This window comes from Microtus pennsylvanicus, chromosome 9, assembly GCF_037038515.1.
Source record: "Microtus pennsylvanicus isolate mMicPen1 chromosome 9, mMicPen1.hap1, whole genome shotgun sequence".
Taxonomy (NCBI): Eukaryota; Metazoa; Chordata; class Mammalia; order Rodentia; family Cricetidae; genus Microtus; species Microtus pennsylvanicus.
Window position 1 is genome coordinate 15817996 of NC_134587.1, and position 19415 is coordinate 15837410.

Genomic DNA, 19415 nt, shown 5'->3' on the forward strand with positions numbered 1-19415 from the left:
CAGAGCCGAACGCGGCGGGGCTGGGCAGGAGGCGCGCGGGCTGCGGAGGAGTTGCGGGGCGCGCGCCCGGCCGGCTCGCCCGCCGCTCACCTGGAGCGCTCAGGTAGGACCTGGGCGGGGCGCGGGGCTGGCGCGCAGGCGCGGGATCCGGCCTCGCCCCTGCCGACGTCGCCGGCGGGAGCTCACCTGGGAGACTCGCAGAGGAAGAGGAGCCTTGGCCGCCGCCTCGCCTGGCAACGCGGGAGGCCCGGCGGGCAGGCAGGAAGCGGCGGCGGAGGAGGAGTTGAACCGAACGGCCCACGCGAGTCCCAGCCACCCGAGTCGCCCGCGCCGCCACCTGCACTTGGCACCGGGCCGGCGGGCAGCGCCCCCGGCCGGCCACCGCTTCCCGCCGCCTGCCCTGCCCACCTGCCAGGTAAGCCGGCTCGGAGCCGGCGGGGACCCCGCGATCCGGGAGAGGGACAGGCTGCGGGACGGTCCCCCGAAGCTGCCCGCGGCCGGTTGGACCCGGTCTCGAGAGCGGGTTTCAGTTGCCCCCCTTCGGGAGCGGGAGAGGCCGGCGGGGACACGGGTCACTCCTGTCGCCGATGCCCCTCGGCAGCCCCGGGGGCAAAGCTCCAGCCCGAGTGCTCTACCCGGACCGAAAGTCCCTCTGACCCCGGGCTGGTCCTCGGGAAGGCGGATCTCCGGCGGAGGCGCTGGGCAAGGCTCCCCAACTTGGGTTAGCAGGTTGCCTGCCCGCTCCCGGGTACCTAGTGGGGCCAAACCCACGACGGGGAGGATTGTGGCTGTGCCGGGCAACTTTCCCCGCTAACCCCCAGACAGTCCCAGACTGGAAACCGCGGCAGCTCCGAGCCATCTCGAAGCTTTCCGAATGGTTTGGAAGGCGCTCGGTGGTCGGGACGCGGGCATTCGCGCTCTGCACTTTCCGGGTGCACTCCAGGAGTCAGAGCTGCGCCCACTTTCCGGTTGAAGGTGGCAGAGTCCAGGTCTTCGTGGCAGGAGGAAATAGAGCTGCGGTTCACCGGCTGCACACCCTCCTCTTAGAGGACCTGTTGACTTAAGGACCAGTGTATCTCGGATCTGGTGTGCCTGTGGCATATGACTCAAAGGTTCAAAAAAAAAAAAAAAAACTTTGTTTCAGCATCCTGCCACGTCTGAACCTGGGAGTGCCAAGCCCAAATTCCTGTCTACCTAATTAGGATTTTCGGAAGCCTAAAAATTAAGGTTAAAACTGCTCTTAACATAGACTTAATTCCTTCCTTCTGTTTTGGGAATTAAATCAAGTTACCCCTTCCCTCTTTTTCTGATTTTTTTTTTTAAGGAACATGTTACTAACATGACTTGTTGTTGAAGTTACACTACATAATGAACATCTGAATTCGAATCCTTTGTCAAAATCCAGAAAGTTACATTTGCGCTTCAGAGTTTCTGTGTTGTGAGAAAAATCTGTAGTCTAACCAACTAACTTTAGAGTTTGTTTCTTAGGCATCTAAGTTCAAGGCCGAGCCCTATAATTATTTCTTTTTAACCTTCACCATTATCTGAACCTAACATACAGGTTAGTTGAAACATTCTGGGCAATATATCACTACCAAGCATTTTTCATACATTTTTAACCAACATATTTTTCAAAGAAAAAAATTAATAATAAATAGTAATTCCACTCCCTAGATGTGTTTAGTTCTGCCTTTACTAATTTTTAAAGTATATATTTAGATTGTATGCTTAACTTAAAATGCTTTAGGCTATACAGATGGACTTTTTTATGAGGTGCAATTAAATCTTTAAAAAAAACATCATAGCAGCACATAATAGTTAATTCAATCAAGGCTTTTCAAGAGCCTCACCTACCTTTAAGAAGGTCTTGTCTCCATAGTGAGAAACTGATGTGCTAAGTGCTGTTTGAACACTATTAGTTTTCACTGGCTCTTGGGCAGGTTTTATCAGACTATCTTGACTCTAATTTTAGGGGGGAAATGTAGCATGTTTTTGTTAGTTGCAATAACAATGCAGCCTTAGTTTCTGTCTGTAAAGTATTGGGGGGGGGGGTGATTTCCTCCCCTAAGCTCATGAAGCCTTAAGAACATTCTTGGTCTTCCCTTCTTGTCTTGGTTGCCCAGTCAAGCCATCCCAATTGACTAGCAGGAGCCCCGAGGGGTGTCCTAACTGTCATGCTGCAAGTGCTAGCGAGGACCCTGTTGTGGTGGCTTTTAGATCATGACATCTCTCTACTCTCGTCACTCATCACAAGATGATGATCTTCTCTCTCATGCAGCCTGGAAGGGCTTCATAATGATAGGGTGGTCCGTTGTCCTGGGTCCAGCTCCCATTTCCTCTCTTCTCCACCTTGCTCTGCGGAGTCTCCGGGAGGCCGGCATGCGTTCCCCTGGCTGAGAATTTCACGTTGCGTATGTTGATGGGGCCATATGGGCTGGAATTTTTAATCCCGTTTTGGTATTTCAGAGACACTGTTATTTTTTTTTGAGCCAGTTTGGACAATATTAGCCAGTTCTGATCTTTTATTATATTGGCTGGAACCATATTTTATAAGGCATAGACCCAATGTCTTCCCTGCACTTGCAATAATCTAGACGTTTGGTTTCAAGCACACTTCCTTAATACCAGTGCTGCAAAAACATTTTTTTAAACCCACAGTCCTCTAATTTGAAATATTCTGTTTCAACTCAACACATTGGCAAGGGTGTATGTACATACAAGAAATGAGTTTCACAAAACAATATCTAGCCTTGCAACACAGATGCTTTTTTAAAAAAATGCATTAATATACTAGATTGATTTCATGTCAGCTAATGGGTGGTACCTGTAATGCTAAAAGTGTTTTCTGATTATGTGTTAAGGCTCATTGTTCTAAAGGTTTTCTCTCTCTCTCTCTCTCTCTCTCTCTCTCTCTCTCACACACACACACACACACAAAGAGTTCGTTAAATCATATTGCGCTCCTTTTTTAATGGAGAGTTTGAGGCTCTAGCATATCGACACTGGATAACCTCTCAGACATTAGGGGCTACACAGAATCTCATTGTACATTATTATACTTTAAATGGGTTCCCCTGCTGTGGTGTATGTAGAGATGGGGGGGGGACGACTAGAAATGTTTTGTGAGGACATTTTGATGGTAAAAATTGTCAAGTGAAAGTTTGAGAAAAGTAATTCTGTCATTCTTCCACCCCTGGTGCTAATTTTATTATAAGTTTTATGACTGAGTTAGACTTAGGGATTATGAAAAATATTTACTAGGGAATGCATAGTCTAATTTACTATTTTATATATGTATTATATTTATATATATTCTGTTAATATTTTAACATTTATTGTGAAATAGGTATAAGAGATGAATTACAGGACTCACTTCCTCTCCATAGAAGACTAGATTCAGAAATTAGACTCAAGGGCTGGACGTGTGGCTCAACAGATCAGAGCACTGTCTGCTCGTCAAGAAAACATCCAGTTCCTAGCACTGTGATGGCCATTCACAACAAACTTACACCAATTACAAGGGACCTAACGCCCCCTTCTGGCCTCTGTGGGCACTGCACACATATACTCAGGCAAAGCACCTATACACATAAAGATAAAAAAATAAATTGTAATAAATCAGTAAGTTAGATTAAGACCAGGGGTGTTGTATTTGCCTTTAAATATAGCACTCGGGAGACAGAGCTATGTTTGAGGCTAATCTAGTCTACATAGTGAGTTCCAGGCCAGCCAGAGCTACATAGCTTGAGACCTCATATTAAAACAAAAACAATAACACACACAAAAAAACAAGATTAGATCCCTAAGTGATTTGTAGGGATATAGTCCTGGGAAGTCTGATTGGGGATAATTAATGTTTTCAAAGACACTCTTAACTTTACCCCACCGTCGCATTCTTGGTGGAAATAGCTCTTTTCCTGAAGAAAATATTTCTGCATTTTATATTTGGGGAATGGCTAGTACCAGATGCATTCATTTCTCTGGTCCGCAGAGTATAGTAGTATATTTGGAGTAAACAAATCAGTTATTAGTCTAAAAGCTGATCAAGAAGAAAGGAGTGTTTTCCGTTACCTATCCATTTTTGCATCTGGTTAATACAGTATAATTAGTATTATATAATTTGGGTGATTTTAGCATAATTAATGTACTGTTGACGACAACATTGAATTTAATCAGTTCCAGCAATGGCCGGAGACCGAAGTACTTTAATTTCTGGTAAAACACAGGCAATGTAAGACTCAGAATCCTGGGTCATTAGTGGCTACTGATAACTAGACAGAAGCCTTCCTGAGTCATTCTCTGAATTGGGCTTGTCATTCTGTAACGTTTTTTCCCTATCCTTGTTTGAGTTTCAAACTGTGTAAACTAATTTGCTCATCTGTATGATGGCCTGCTGGGTGTCTCTAACTTATCATCCTAATCACTGGAGATTACACATGTGTAGGCAGGGCCGTCATCACGTCACAAGCAAAAAAAAAGAAAAGAAAGTTTCACTTCCTGTAGTCCATCTATAGGTGTTAGAAATCTTGTCATGTCGTCTTACCCACAAAAAATCGTGTGACTCATTTGTTAGCCAAACTTGAGCAAGTGAACTGTCAGGAAACTGCCAAACTGCCATCTACGCCACTAGTAGGGTGGATCTTGCTGCAGAAATAGTGCTGGCTTTGGTTAGATAGTGCTGCCCTCGGCCGTGATGAGGAGCAGCATTACCATGTCACTATCCTAACTTTCCAAAACTTTCTGATGTTGAAACACATCCGGCTCTAGAGATTGGAGGAATAGACTACGGACCTATGGTGTTATCTGAGAATCAGACCACAAATACAGAGTTGTTTTTAACTATGTCTAACAGGCCCCCACAGTAATTATCACATGAGGATTTGTGCCCCTCCAAAATACATATGTAGACATCGAATTCCGTGAGTGTTGGGGTTAAGATATGAGAGCTGCCAGCTATGGTGGTATACACGTTTAGTCCTAGTACCCTTGGAGCACAGACAGGCAGATCTCCGTGAGTTTCAGGCCAGGCTGTCTTACCTAGCAAGCTACAGGCTGGCCGAGGCTGCGTAGTTTAGACCCACCTCAAAACAAGACCCAGGCCTTTAGAAGGTGATTGGGTCGTGAGGGTTGCGCCTTCACTGGGGCTAAGAGAGCTGGAATGTTGTCAACTTTTGGTAATTCACCTAAGCAGATGCACCTAGGACAAGTGTGTCATCTGTGGGAATGGTCCGTCTCTGTGCATTGGTCTGCTAGGGCCTCAACCCTGAACTTCCTAGAATGTGGGCAGTTAGTTTTGTTTATCAATGAACTGGAGCAGAGTACTTTGTTGTTGCCATCTCAGCAACCATCGCTCACTCAGTCTGCCCAACGTTTTACTGGTTTCTCACCACTAAGACTCCTCCCCTGCTTCTCCCCTTTAGCAGGGAGTTAACAGCTCTTGTCTAGGCTACTATACTTACTTCCTATCTGAATCTTAGTGTGTCCTCTTGCCGTCCTCAAACCCACCCTCGGCAGAACCCCTGAGACGATGATTCAAAACAAATGAAAATCATAAACTGGAACTACTTTCTTCTCTGAGCAGAGCGCATCTCAAGTTTTCTGTAGCTCTCAGGTCTCAGCAGATTGGAGGTTATTGGTGGGTCTGCTTCTGCACCTGTTTGTGTGCGCGGGCGCAAACATCGTTTGGATGGTTTGCGAAACATGCAGCCATTTTCTGCAAGCCAAGCCTGGAGTATGAAGCAGTGAATTGATGTGGCTGGGAGGGTGGCATAGTGGTAAAGCACTCGGGAGGAGGGGGCATTAGGAAATGACCAGCAATATGAGAGAAGCATTTCACGGAACTTGCCTTTTTAACTTCGGTTGCTATTATGCTCATCTCATTCCTTTGAATTCTGTTATTTGGGGACTTTGTATGCAAAGATTCAATTATCAAAAGTGAAAAGTTAACTTTGTGGTTGAAAGACCATGCAGCTTTTGTTTATAAACACTTCCCAATCGAGGACATTACTCCTGCTGAGACAGTATACGAGGGCAGGTTTTACCTGAGTATAGTGTGGTTAGGCTAAACCAAAAGTAGAGGGTGGAGACAGAAAGTAAAGAAAGGGGGCCTTGATATTAGGTGTTTTCCTTTAAAATTTCTATCATGACCAAATTCTCTTAATTATATCTTTTAAATGCACATTTTCCAAATCTATTCCTTTTTTCTCCAGGCCCGTTAAGACCATCATCCCTTACCTGGACTTTTGCAAATGGCCAGATGGCCAGCCTTTCCAAACTACTTCTGACTTCTTTCTGGTTTGTTCTTCACACTGCATCCAGAATGAGAGTTTTTCAAAATACTTGGCCACAGTGACCCCTTGCCAAAGCCCTTCCACGCCCTTAGGGTAAGACAAACCCTTTAATGTGGCCTAAAGTCTGGGCATGACTCAGCTGCTGCCACCCCACCCCCTCCTGCCTGCTTCTCTGGCAACCTCTTTCACTGCCAGGTTCTTCTTGCCTCTAAGTCATTGCCAAGTGTGATTCTTTCTGCCTGTAACAAGCACCTCCCTACCTTTGGGCCTGTCAGCTAATACTCAGCCTTCGAGTTCCAATCTGAGCTTCTTCGTTTTTACCTCTAACTATAGCTGGAATTTGTCTCTCTCTGGAATTTGCGCTCCCCTCCCTTCCAATCACACACTAAATGTTAGCCTAAAGAAATAACGAGCTACTTGGTACTCGGCTGTGTATCAACCTTTATAATGAATTTCCTCCCAGAAGAGGGTGGTCAGCTTTAATGTTTACCCCACAGGTTGAACTATGTTTTCAATTACTAACCGCCATTATATTTTTTATCATGTAATAATTCATGTTTATCACCTTAGTAATTTCTGATCTTTGTTTACTGTTGCTCATTTGTCCAACATACTTTCAGCAATCTACATGTAACTCATTACATTTTTTTCCAACCTAGAAATTTTTTTAGTCTTAAATTGATTGTATCTATAGACAAAAAAAATCCACTTTTCTAAGGAAATAATAAGACTTATGAACACTGGGCACAACTGCTTGCGCTCATGGATATGACATACAAACATTATATGTATCATCTACTGATGTAAGAAATTGATTAGAAGCTCTTTTTTTTTCTTTATTTTATTGAACTCTACATTTTTCTCTGCTTCCCTCCCTTTCTCTCCCCTCCCCTCCAACCCTCCCTCATGGTCTCCATGCTCCCAATTTCCTCAGGAGAGCTTGTCTTTTTATCCTTCCCTTGCTATTAGATCCATGTATGAACTCATTAAATTTCCACAGCAGCTTGTGAAGTATATACTGTTTTTCTCCATTCCTTTAGAGAAAGGGGGAAAAACCGAGAGGTTAGCGCATTCACTGCCATCTAGACGGTTCATTCTTAGCTCTGAGAACTAAGACGCAGCCATGGAAGTCTGATTCTAACTCAGGGCTTCCATCTACCTTATGTGTGAGCAAAGAAAGTGAAGTGTGATTACTAAATGAGTCACCACAGTGACGGCGTCCAGTCAGGCATCCAGTCACCCGTCCCCCCTCTCTTTAGATGCCTCTATAGTGTTCTCCCTCGGAATGATACACAGACAGTGCTGTGTCCCAGGTCAGGGTTTGGCACTGTCTGCAGTCTTCTCATTATGGCAGATAAATATCTCCTCCACTCACATGTCCACCTCTGCTTTTCCTTCCTCCGCATCGAAGTCTGGGTCTTCGTTTGCAGTTTGATGTTTATTTATTATGGTTCTGTAGATACTGCTCACTACACATCCACCCAGGTCCATTGAGGTGGTTTTGTTTGGCGTTTGAAGCATGGTCTCATATATAAGCCCCGCTCGGCCTAGGGCTCGCTGTGCGGTCCAGGATGGACTCTCTTGCCTCCGGCTTCCCAGCGCTCTGCCTGCCAATGTGTACCTCCACCCTCAGCTGGGTATCAGTCTTTATTTTTTAAGTTAGGTGTAATTTAAATTTATTTTTTTTAAGTGAGGTATAATCAGGTCTGGTCTGTAGTTGGCCAGGTTGGTCTCAAATGCTCCCAACATAAGTTATCCATCAGCCTCCAAATAGTTGAGACTTCCGGTGTGTGTCCTGTGGCTAGCTTAGAGAGTGATTTTAACACTTTGTTAGTACCTAACTAATTTAAGGAAACTAGCCTGCCTGATTTTTCCATATATTAATTGGAGTCTGACTTCTTTATATGCCAAGACCTCTTTAGTTTTATGTAATCTAAACATTAGATTATTGGTACCTTCTCTCTTGTCTTCTTGTCCTGCTTGAAGCCATTGCTAATTGGGCCTGAAACTTCTATTGGTGATCTTCCTTTGATGATATCTCCTGAGTTGCTATTTTTTAGATGATGTGACCAACCCTTCCTACTTGTTCCCTTTCCTATTTTGTATAACATATCTTCCTGAGAAATGGTTTATGGCATTAAAAATGTCAAGATACCACATTAAGAAAATCATTATTACCTTTGCACATTTCCTTCGTAATTTATTTTTGCTGCTAAGCTTTTCACGATGGTCGTCATCTGCAAACATAGCGTACAGTATTTCATTGTTGCTGTCTAACACAGTTTTCCTAGTCTAGTGCAGAGAGCTCATCAGCAACTTCCGTTCACCAAGCGAAAGGTCATCCTCAGCTCAGACTGAATCTCCCTAGCCTGCTATCAAATGGTTTGCTGAGTTCAGCTGCCTCTCATGTCTTTTTTCCAAACCTCCATATCTCTTTTATCCATGTCTTGCTCACATCATTTTTAATAATCCCATAATTGCCTCTACCCTCTTATCTGAGTTCCTCTTTCTCCAAAAATAATGTATATCCTGCACAACTTTCAAGGGCGATCATTTTAGCTTTCGGTTTTGGTTAACATACTGCTTAAAATCCACCAGGGCCTCACCCATTGCTTAGGGAATTAAGTTTAAATCCCGCAGGATTATGGACCCTCCCTATTTGGAGCTTGTCATTCAGCACAGGGATCCTCAGCCTCCCTGTGTGACAGCTGACTGCTCATGGCCTTCAGGAAAACCACACTGAGGTCAGCTATTGAAGGAGCAGTTATGTTTTAGGCTGAGACTGCTTTATGTCCGACGTAAACTTAAAACAAAGGAAGTTTTGATTGCTAAAGCACGAGGCGAGGATGATGCTGGGGACCCGGAGAAAATTGAAGCAGCAGGCAAAGATATTTTATGTTTCCTATTAGGCCCTTTTGCCACCCGACCTTAAAAATGCTGTGAATGATTTGAAGATGGATGTGGTTGTGTTACAGCCAGGTTGGTAGAGCTAGGGAGGGAGTAAGGGGGAATTTGCTATGTTGAGATTCAAGTCTCTTAGGAGTTTTAGAGCAAGGGTTGGAATACACAGCCCCTGGGCCAAATGTGGTGCACAATTTGTTCTTGCAAAATAATAATAATAATAGGAACACAGATGTGCTTTATGTTTATTTATTTATACATTGTCCTTCTCTCCCCCCCCCCCCCCCCAGCATTGAGAAATTGCAATAGAGGCCATCTGGTATTTAAACAAAAGAAAAAAGGAAGGTGGGGAGGACGGGAGTGATTGACTCCTTATGAAAAGTTCGCTGTCCCTTCTACAGGCTGGCAGGGCACTGAGATTCAGGCAGGAGTGGAGAGGAAGGCCGTAGAAAGGTGAAAATAGCTGAGCTGAGCGAGGAGTCTTACTGCTCTGCCCTCTGTATCCCCATCCTTCAATACTCTTGGGCCTTCCACGGAAGGTAAATGAACTGAAATGGCCTTCTGCTTAGGAGTTGTGTTCTACCCCTCCCTAACCGGGCTGGCTGATGAGACTTACTACCCAGTGCATCCCAGACACTCACCCTCCAGCCACATTCCACAGGGTCATTCCCTTAAATGTTGTGAAATACATCTGTGAGTCCGTGCCTTCGCACCTGTGGATAAAGCAGTCTGCGGTCGCTCTCTTCGGGTCGTTGAGATCAGCTTCCTGATTTCAGTGCAGTTAATGGGATCCCGTTGCAGCCGAAGCAAAGAGGCAAACACACCTTAACCACCAAAGACAAAGTAGATACTTCTCCTGTAATGGAAGGTGGGGCTGTAGAACCACCAGAAAGCCGTGCGTGCCGCCTACATCAGTCCTGGCAGCTGAGATGTTTTTGACAGATGCCTAGTGGTCTCTAAGGACTGGAACAGATACGCATCTTTTAGTTGTCAGAACCAAGAGCTTTCGTTTCCACTGTTTTCCAAACCGGTGTCAGTTCCCAGATCCAGTATCTTCCCTAGCTGTGCCAACAGCCGTTTTCCAGAGTGTCCTGGGAAGCCCTGAGACTTTCGCACCAATTCTTAGAAACAGAAAATATCAAATTAGCACCTCATCGAGGTGAAGTAGCAGAAGGAACTGCTGCCCCGCTAGACTTCCCTTCCTCAAGTTCTCTGAGTGGGGGTGAGGGCAGGCGAGCCTTTAACACAAGGCTCTTTGGGTGACTCTGTCCCAAACAGTAGCCCTTGGTCCCTTCCAGCTCGTATCTGTGACTTCTTGGGGGGAATTAGTCCAAATGATAGAGAAAACTCAGAACTGATTCACAGAAGAGAATGCAGTTACGCAGCAGCACTTGAAAACAGACAGCCGCCGAATCCAGCCCTGCCCATCATTAGATGTAAGAGATGCCCTCCCCAAACAAGGAAATTCTTCCGACGGGTAGATACTGTGTTTGTCCATTGGGTTTAGAACGAGATGGCCAGGGATATAGGTATTTATTGGTTGACTGGAAGTTACGACGCTTTGTGCGGCCATGGCCTTGAAAGAGCTGAGCCTTTAAGACTGGTGAGGCTGGAATCTGAGGCTGTGTATCTAAGCTTTTCAGAAGGGTCAGACCCTGCAGAGATTTATCTCATGTAAATACACCGAGGGATTTTTCTCTTCGAGAGAAAGCTTTTACTGATGAAACAGAGTAAGGAACACACGCCATGGGCCATGAACGTTAGCCAGCACCCCTCCCCAGCTACCTGAGGGCTTTGTCCGTGGCTGTGAGTAGTAGGCTTGGGAAGCAGGAACGGAGGCTGTCTCACCAGCTCTGCTGCCGCGGTCCTAATCCACAGAGAACAACACTGAACCCTGTAGTGGACAGGAAAGGCTGGGGAGTGGAAAGCCTTTACTGCTCGCCAGCTTATACTGTCTGTGTGCTTTAATTATTAGTCTGCCGTGCATACTATTAGAGCAGAATCTCATAAGGGTTTGGCCGGCACCAACTGATGCAGTGTTCAGCCAGGCCAGCAAAGTGGTTCAAGGACACTGAACAGAACAGGGGCTTCCCCTCCTGGCTTCAGGGCTCTTGGTGAACATACTTATACCGCTGATCGACTCTTTCCATGGCTTGCTATAGTGCTGGGCCCCCACAGGGAACAGCTTTCTGAGAGCCAGCCTCCCCCACTCCGTCCTGTTTACAGGACTTGACTTGGCCAGTAAGGCTGGATTCTTCTAGCCTAGGTAGCTACTCCCCAAACTCTTTCCCAGACTCACACAAAGGCCTGAAACAATTGGTCATTTGTGGAGGTAGCTCTCTACCCTCTGTCCCAGGCAACCAGCCCAGAGCTATCTTGGCCTCAGCTACGCGTTAAAAATTGAGCTTGACTTCAAAAGCAGGCACTGCCCCTCAGCAGCTACCTTGTCCGGGGAACCGGTTCCTCTTTGCGAGTAGCCTCTCCTAGGACTCCCCAAGGCAGGTTTCTGGCCAGTCTCAGAACTGGTCACTGCCTCTGTCAACTCTTATCTCTGTAGCCATCCGCTCCTGTTCTTCTCTTAAATGTAATTAATTCTGTGGCTAGACTCTTAAGATTCCTCTCTACCTTCTGGTACCCCTGATAGTATCACTTTTACTAGGGCTGGGTTTTCCAATACATAAGATTGATTATTATCGTGCCTTAAAGTCATCAGCCCCTAAGATAAGTAGAAAAGGGTAAATTCTGGAATCCCCAGAAGATGCGCAGGCTTTCTGTGAATTGGCTTCTCCCCGGCCTCCCCGGGTCGTCTCCCGACATTTCCCACCTCGGCTTGGATCAGGCTGTTCCTTCTTTACTTCCAAGCCTTTAAATATGCCAGCCTATCTCTCCTCTCTGTCTTGGCAATCTGCCTAAGAGTTTTTTATCTCTCAAGATTCTGTTCAGCCATGTCAGCCACTCCTGGGCGCTTTCCTCTAAGACCTCTGCCAGCGTTCCAACGTGACCCTGCTGTGCCCCTTGGCTTGCCCTATATTACTTTGACCCCTCAGCCATTGTGCCCTGAGGGGAAGCATTGGGATGCTGTGGCCAAAGTGTAGATTAGACAACTACACGGAGGGTTTAAAGACAGGTGGAAGCGTGTCTGGTCACCTTATTCTACCATGAAGCTCCTAAAGCTAGACATGCCCAGAAAACATTGGGGTCTCGCTTTTATGGGCAACAGACATCATATATGAGCTATCTTTTGGAGCCAAAGTTAATTTTTTTTCCTTATTTTAAATTACATAATAGCATTGGAGCAAATGCCCAGTAAAGTGTCCAAGTCAGTTCTCACTGTTACAAATGACATTTCCTTATTTTTAGACTGTGGGACAACAAAACAGGCAATGTTCCTTTCGTCACCACTGGTAATCGTTGGGAATGGCTTGGAATTATACTGAGCCCTTTTACGTTGTTATTATCGTATTTATTTATGTATTTATTTGGGTTTTTCAGGACAGGGCTTTTTTGTGTAGCCTTGGCTGTCCTGGAACTCTGTTGACCAGGCTGGCCTCAAACTCACAGAGATCCTCCTGCCTGTGCCTGCTGAGTGCTAGGATTAAAGGCATGCGCCACCACCACCACCACCCAGTTTACACAACATATTTTCAAGGATCACGAAGAAACTCAACTTCCAGCCTGATTCAGGCTGCCCTCCACTCACTGGTTCACTTCAGGGCCTAACGAATGCAGTGTTCTCATCTCATGCTCAGTTGCAAGCAGCCCTTCCTCAGGCCAACTTCTGCCTTCAGATGCTGGAGGCCCAGAGACACCTCAAGCAAAGCCAACACAGTTCTCATTGTGCTGTTAGGTTCTGCATTTGCCCGAGTTATTGAAGTAGCTGGAAAAAGCAATGACTTAACTTGATTGTAAGTTGTAAATTACCCTCCAGTAAGACGTGTAGCCATTCTGCCTTGACTCACAGCAATGCCCTGTGAGCAGATCTGGGAGAGGATGCCAGCCGACTTACAGGTGCAGCCTCTTGATCAGCTTGCTTAGCTGGAGCGGTGCTTCACTGGTTAATGGCCAAGCACATGAAAAGAAGGTCACTGTTGAGGTTGTTTGGCAGTGCACGCCAGCATGACTTCCCTATGCATCTGCCCTGTTTATAATCCACTTCACGAAGGCCTCTGACCCCTTGCTGACCCCTTGGTTAGCAAGCTCAGACAATCCTTTTTGAAAATCTGAAAAAATATATTTGCAACGCAGCATTTTGTGTGTATCATATAGTGGTAGTAGTTGTTGACAGAGTGAACAAAACGTGTGGTGTGGTTTGGTTTGATTTGTTTTGTTTTGGTTTGGTTTTTTTCCTGGCAAGAAAGTTTTCTTCTTTCAAAGGGCACAGTCAATCACAGTTAATGACCATAGCTATTTTCTTAAAGTGTCGTTTTGTTGACGGTGAAATGTCTACGTGTTCTTTAAGCCCTAAGAGGACATTGCAGCTCATGTTCAGTTGTTGGCTGAGGTAATGAATTGTACCCTGACTTTAGAAAAGAATCACTACTAACATCATCTGTCATCTCTGTTTGTAGGTATTACTATTTAAAGAAACCTTTTACCAGCAAATCTATGATACAAACTATAAGTAACAAAGAAAACCATAGCTGTTATCTGTCAAGTAACAAGCGCTTAATGCCAGAATGGCTCACCTAAAGCGACTAGTAAAATTGCACATTAAAAAACATTACTACAAAAAGTTCTGGAAGCTTGGTGTGGTCATCTTTTTCTTTTTGGTCGTTTTGATTTTAATGCAACGAGAAGTAAGCATTCAATATTCCAAGGAGGAATCAAAGATGGAGAGAAACTTGAAAAACAAAAACAAAATGTTTGACTTCATGCTCGAAGCTGTAAACAATATCAAAGACGCAATGCCAAAGATGCAAATAGGAGCACCCGTCAAGCCGAGCATCGACATCCCTCAGAGACCCTGTCTGCAAGGGTACTATACAGCAGCCGAGCTGAAACCCGTCCTCGACCGCCCACCTCAGGATTCTAATGCACCTGGTGCTTCCGGCAAGCCTTTCAAAGTCTCCCACCTCAGCCTGGAGGAGCAGAAGGAGAAAGAGCGCGGGGAGACCAAGCACTGCTTCAACGCCTTTGCCAGTGACAGGATTTCTTTACACCGCGACCTTGGACCTGACACCCGACCGCCTGAGTATGTTGAAGAATATTCCCTTACTGTTTTTCAGCAGGGTTTTCAAGGAAGAGGCGCTAACTCAGGCTGGCTCCTTAGGCACTCTGAAGCAAAACAGCAGCCAGTGCTGTTCGTTTGATGTCTCCTTTGATTTTCTTTATAATTATTGAGGCAGAGTATCCATAGTTCTTGCTGGTTTGGCAGTGGAGACAGGAAATGCACCTTCTGAATTAGAAAACCGTGTTCTAGATCTGATGTATACTCAAGGGGAAATCCCCCCCCAAAAAATGCTATGATTTCCTCATCCACTTAGGAACATTTGGACAGTTTTTATAGAAAATAGAGGAAGTGAAGGGATAGTTCTCAATTCTCTGACATGCTATGGAATAGAAATGTTTTTTAAACTGTGCCAAGATTTTGAAGCTATTAGGTAGTGTGTTGGCTTGTAAAGTATGTCACACACTCTGTGTACTGTCGAGACGTGATTAGATCTCAGAAGGCCTGGGTTTCTACACTTCCTTCTTAGAGAGGACGTTGTTACAAGTCACTTCCACCTGCTCAGAGGCTCTGCTCGTGTGCTCTCATGGCTATAGAATTAGAGGCAAATAGGCCTTCTGAAGTGATGTCATTTCTAATATTTGTCTCAACTATACCGAATCTTTCTCTGTGCCTTTAATTAAGCACTTCGTTATCTGTAAGGTGAGGTTTAAATACTGTATTTGAATTGCAATGGGGGTTGGGGATGAATTCCTGAACTCTCGAACCATCCATGAGTTTTTAAGAACACAAGACAGGCAAACAGTAAGCAACTGGTGCCTACTACATATTTCGTTTACTGTTTCTAACAGATTACATCTGCACGCAGAGAGTTTTTACTAGATTTGCAGCTGTGAATTCCTACTCTGACTACCTGCATCCCTGCAGGTTGAAGCTGCAGGGGAAGGATGATGTAACTCTATTCTAATTGGTGTGGTTCAAGGTTAAGTTGCCCATCCCCTCAGAGTAAATGCAGGAAGAAATGGTTGCTCTATAAAATACCCTAGTGTTTCTGAAGATGGTTCTCTCTTTTATCAATAGATTCAGATGCACTATTTCATTTTACTGATTCTGGGAGACTTGGTGACCGAAAAGCAGTCCCCATAAAAACTCATTTAGCATAATTTTTATTCATTACATGTCAGTTACTATCTTCTCAAGATGAGCATTTTAACTCTAGTGTTAGTAAACTTCAGTAACGTTCAGTAATCTAATTACTGAGGGAGAAAAAACCAGCTGAGCACATTAACAGCCATTATTAGTTTGGAGTTGGAGATCTGCTTCTCAGCCACTCTCTGGATAACATTTTGTGGGGAGTGCTAAAGGCTAGTTGTTTCTTTAAATATAACTAGTATCAGCGGGGACCTCCCCCCTTTTCTGAAAATCTCACTAGTGTTTTATTCAAGGCTCAGCAGCCATGTGGATGGATCTAGTGTCTCCTAAAGCCAGATGATGACCTGATTTATAATTCAAGCGATTTCTAAATGCTGAATTTTACAAATTGTCTTACAGTAAATGTAGAGTCTCTGCAGCAGGTTATTTGATTGCGCTAGTTTAAATGATATGAAACGGTTTGTAGCATAAATTTACTGTGCACATTATTTCAGAATGATTGCAGTTTATAAAGTCATACTGAGAAATTTTATCGCTTGCATTAATGATGGAATCAACACTTGGCCTGTGACCCTCTCGCTTTCATTTTTACTAATTCTCATTAATAGTTACTTGCCAGGCAAATAAATTCTAGCTTACTTAAGCAGAGGGATTGCCTCCCACAATTAAATTGGTAACATTTTACTAGGGACACATATGTGTGTTTGTGTGTGTGTGCAGTTTTGTCTGTTGCATCTTTAATGTCATGTAATTCTTAATTGTTATTGTATTAATTGACTATATAGCAAATAAAGGTAAGTAAAAATCCTTAATCCCCAAATTCTCTTCCTTCCTTATAACATGAGAAAATGTCATACTGTGGGATTTTCCAGAACTGTACGTTAGTTTATAAACCTTTATGTATTAAAATATAAACTTATATTTAGGAATCTATTTCTGTATCATTATGATAAAATGAATATGTATGTTTGCGTTTTATTTTTACTCGGTAGTTTATTCAAAATTCAATTTACGAAAAGTAACTTGCTGTAGTTGTGTGTGACATTCTACGCTTTTTTCCCTGTCCTCTCTTTTCCCTGTCCACTTTTCTTGATAGGTCCGCTTCACAGCTACCTCTGACTAATTCCTTTTTTCTTCCATAAACATCTCACCCTACTGACCTGCTTTTGGGAAAGCATCCCAAGCACATTTCTACCAAGGTATGGTTAATGAAGGTTTTCATGAGAGGACCTGCTGGTTTGTTTGTAGGCTCAGCTGCCACGCTGGAGAAGGCCCACTGGCCACTCAAAGCAACTGAAGTGTGCTGGATCTTATCTCTACGAGTGAATCATTTACCTCCTTCCCTTTGAGTCTGAGCAGCAATCTTTGATTGTTTGCGTGCTATTTTTATAGGGTGGGGGAATGGTATAGTCTACGGCCTCCAATGGAGCAGTCCTGCATGACATTTCAATGACCTTACAGACACTGCTGTCTTGTCAGCTTATCTTCTGCACAGTTAATGTCGTGCCCTGGGTTGTAAATGCCCCCGCTCTGTCCTCACCTCCGTTCCAAAGATTGGTGCCTGTGTTCAGCATGGCATCTCCTCTCAAGGGCTGGAGGCTGTACCGAGCCACAGTTGCCTTTCTGTCCAAATTAGTTTGTAAATAATGTTTCTATGAGGAAGACAATGTTGCAAAAGTGAATTGGATAACAATCTGTGATACTTTTAGGTAATTGATACTAGCACTAATTAATCAAATCAAGACCGCTTAGGAATCCTTTCCCTGTGTATATCAATGTAACAGATGGTAATATGCATAAGACTTTTTTTTTCCCTAAAGATAGGGTCTAAGTATGTAGACTTGGCTGGCCTGGAATTTGCTATGTAGACCAGAATCACCTCAAGCTCACAAAGATTCACCTGCCTCTTGCTCCAAATGCTGGTACTCAAGTCATGTACCATCATGACTGGCCCAGCATAAACCTTTGAACGCGGATATATAGACCTTTAAATTTCTAAGTATGTCCCGTTAAAAGATAATTTGAAAGTGATAGGTCTTAATAAAATAGCAAAGCACATTTTCAGAGTGAATTCCTTAACACAGATAGTCAAATGGTCCTAAGCATTTGATGATAAGAACCTAGGTTTAGTGGATGAGCTTACTTCTTGTTTTGATTCCATATATAAACTAAATTTGATTAAATTAACTTGGGAAATGAAGTTATACAGCTGAAATCATTAAGAAAAATGTGTGACTTAAGCAAGAAAAAATTTGTATTGAACAATAGTTAGACATTTTGATTTTTGCACATTGATTCATTTGTGGGTTAGGTCTCTCTCTAAAACTGGACAGTGTAGAAAACCTGACCTATGTCGCCTGTATCAATGAGCGTGATTAGGAGGATGTATCAGTGAGCGTGATTAGGAGGAAGAAGCTGCTTCTAGAATTTTGCTTCAACCTAGTTATACTTATGTGCCATTAAGAGACTGTCCTATTTGAATAAGCATTGCTGTCTGGTTCTATTTGTTTATGTGAGTTGCTTTATTTATTTATGTTTATTTATTTGAGTTGCCATCATTTCGGGTGATAATGATTAAATAACGATAACTTAGCGATGGTATAGAAATGGTGAAGTAAATCAGGAGAAGTCATCATTGCTCTCCCGCTTCCTTAACTTCTCCTAGATGTATTGAGCAGAAATTTAAGCGCTGCCCTCCCCTGCCTACCACCAGCGTCATAATAGTCTTTCATAACGAAGCGTGGTCCACGCTGCTCCGCACCGTCCACAGCGTGCTCTATTCTTCGCCTGCAATACTGCTGAAGGAGATCATCCTGGTGGACGACGCCAGCGTAGACGGTAAGAGAGTGGATGCTTACCAGTAAATCCTTGTGCTCACGGTCAAAGCGTGCCTGGTGTGCGTTGTACTCCCTGGGGAACGTCTCGGAACCTGGACGGGTTGGGTGGCATGGCGAATGGTGAAGTTTGAGCTCCAGGACACCACGTGGGGACATTGTGGGTTGTAGGACTCTCTGAGCAGCGACCTTCGTCAGTGTCCCCCCCCCCCCAGGGGACATGGCTTTCACTATAGAGAACGGGTGGCGAGGGGCCCAGATGTGAGCTTGAAGTAAAGCTGTCTGGGCTGGAGCCCCACCTCTGGTCCCAACCAGCTGCGTGAATTTGTCACGTCTACTCTTCGGCCCCGGTTTCTTTATTCATAAAATGGAGATATTATCATGCTATATCAAATTTAAGTAATGGCATTACCTTAAACCACCGAAAGGGAAAACAGCAGCGAATTTAATGAATATGCAATTGATTATATGATGCGTCCCACGGTGTGATTTAGAACTGGAGCCTAACTGGGTTTTTTAATATGAAGGAGTTGATGTGAGTACCGTAATTCACAGGTAATGGTGTGAGCACCTGACGCCACACCGTCACTCCCTTCTGTTTTATTTGAGCATTTCCCCGTTGTATTGCTGAGGATCCAGTACAGGCCTCAGGCATGGCAGGCAACCGCTGTGTGGGAAGTGTGTCTGTAGACCTGGGCTTTTGAAAAATTAATTTAGCATTGCTTTCAAAATTTGCAATGGTCTTTGAATGTTTGTTTCTAATCATAATGAGATACTAAGTTAAGTATCTTAAATTGGAATCATAAGTCTATAAATATTCCCATCTCTACTTTTTTAAAGTTACAATTCCTTTAAGTAAAAAACAATTTATTTCAGTGATTATGAAATTTGACTCCTGTATAAAGCCAGGTTTGGAGTTAGATTCCCAGAGGCTGAATCCCAGCTCCTCGTGGTTCCTTCATTTGTAAAATGGGTACAGCACGCCCCCACCAAATCCAAAGTGCTGTTACATATACCATCATTTCTGTACATGAGGAAAGGAAAAGCAGGTACTCATCAGGTCACATTGCT

The 19415-nt window shown here is 44.2% G+C and overlaps 1 protein-coding gene across 2 annotated transcripts in view; it reads left to right on the top strand.

The window, feature by feature from the left end:
• The first annotated feature begins 281 nt into the window (after positions 1–281).
• Galnt3 (polypeptide N-acetylgalactosaminyltransferase 3) overlaps positions 282–19415 on the top strand; it is a 34341-nt gene continuing 15207 nt past the window's right edge. The window contains exons 1-3 of one of the 2 annotated variants that reach the window (XM_075985000.1): positions 282–415; positions 13760–14382; positions 18176–18348. In XM_075985000.1, coding sequence (XP_075841115.1) covers positions 13868–14382; positions 18176–18348 — 688 coding nt within the window. In that variant the 5' untranslated portion in view covers positions 282–415; positions 13760–13867. Of the gene's footprint in view, positions 416–1135; positions 2412–13759; positions 14383–18175; positions 18349–19415 lie in introns of those variants that run through there. The other variant, XM_075985001.1, reaches the window with a different exon arrangement.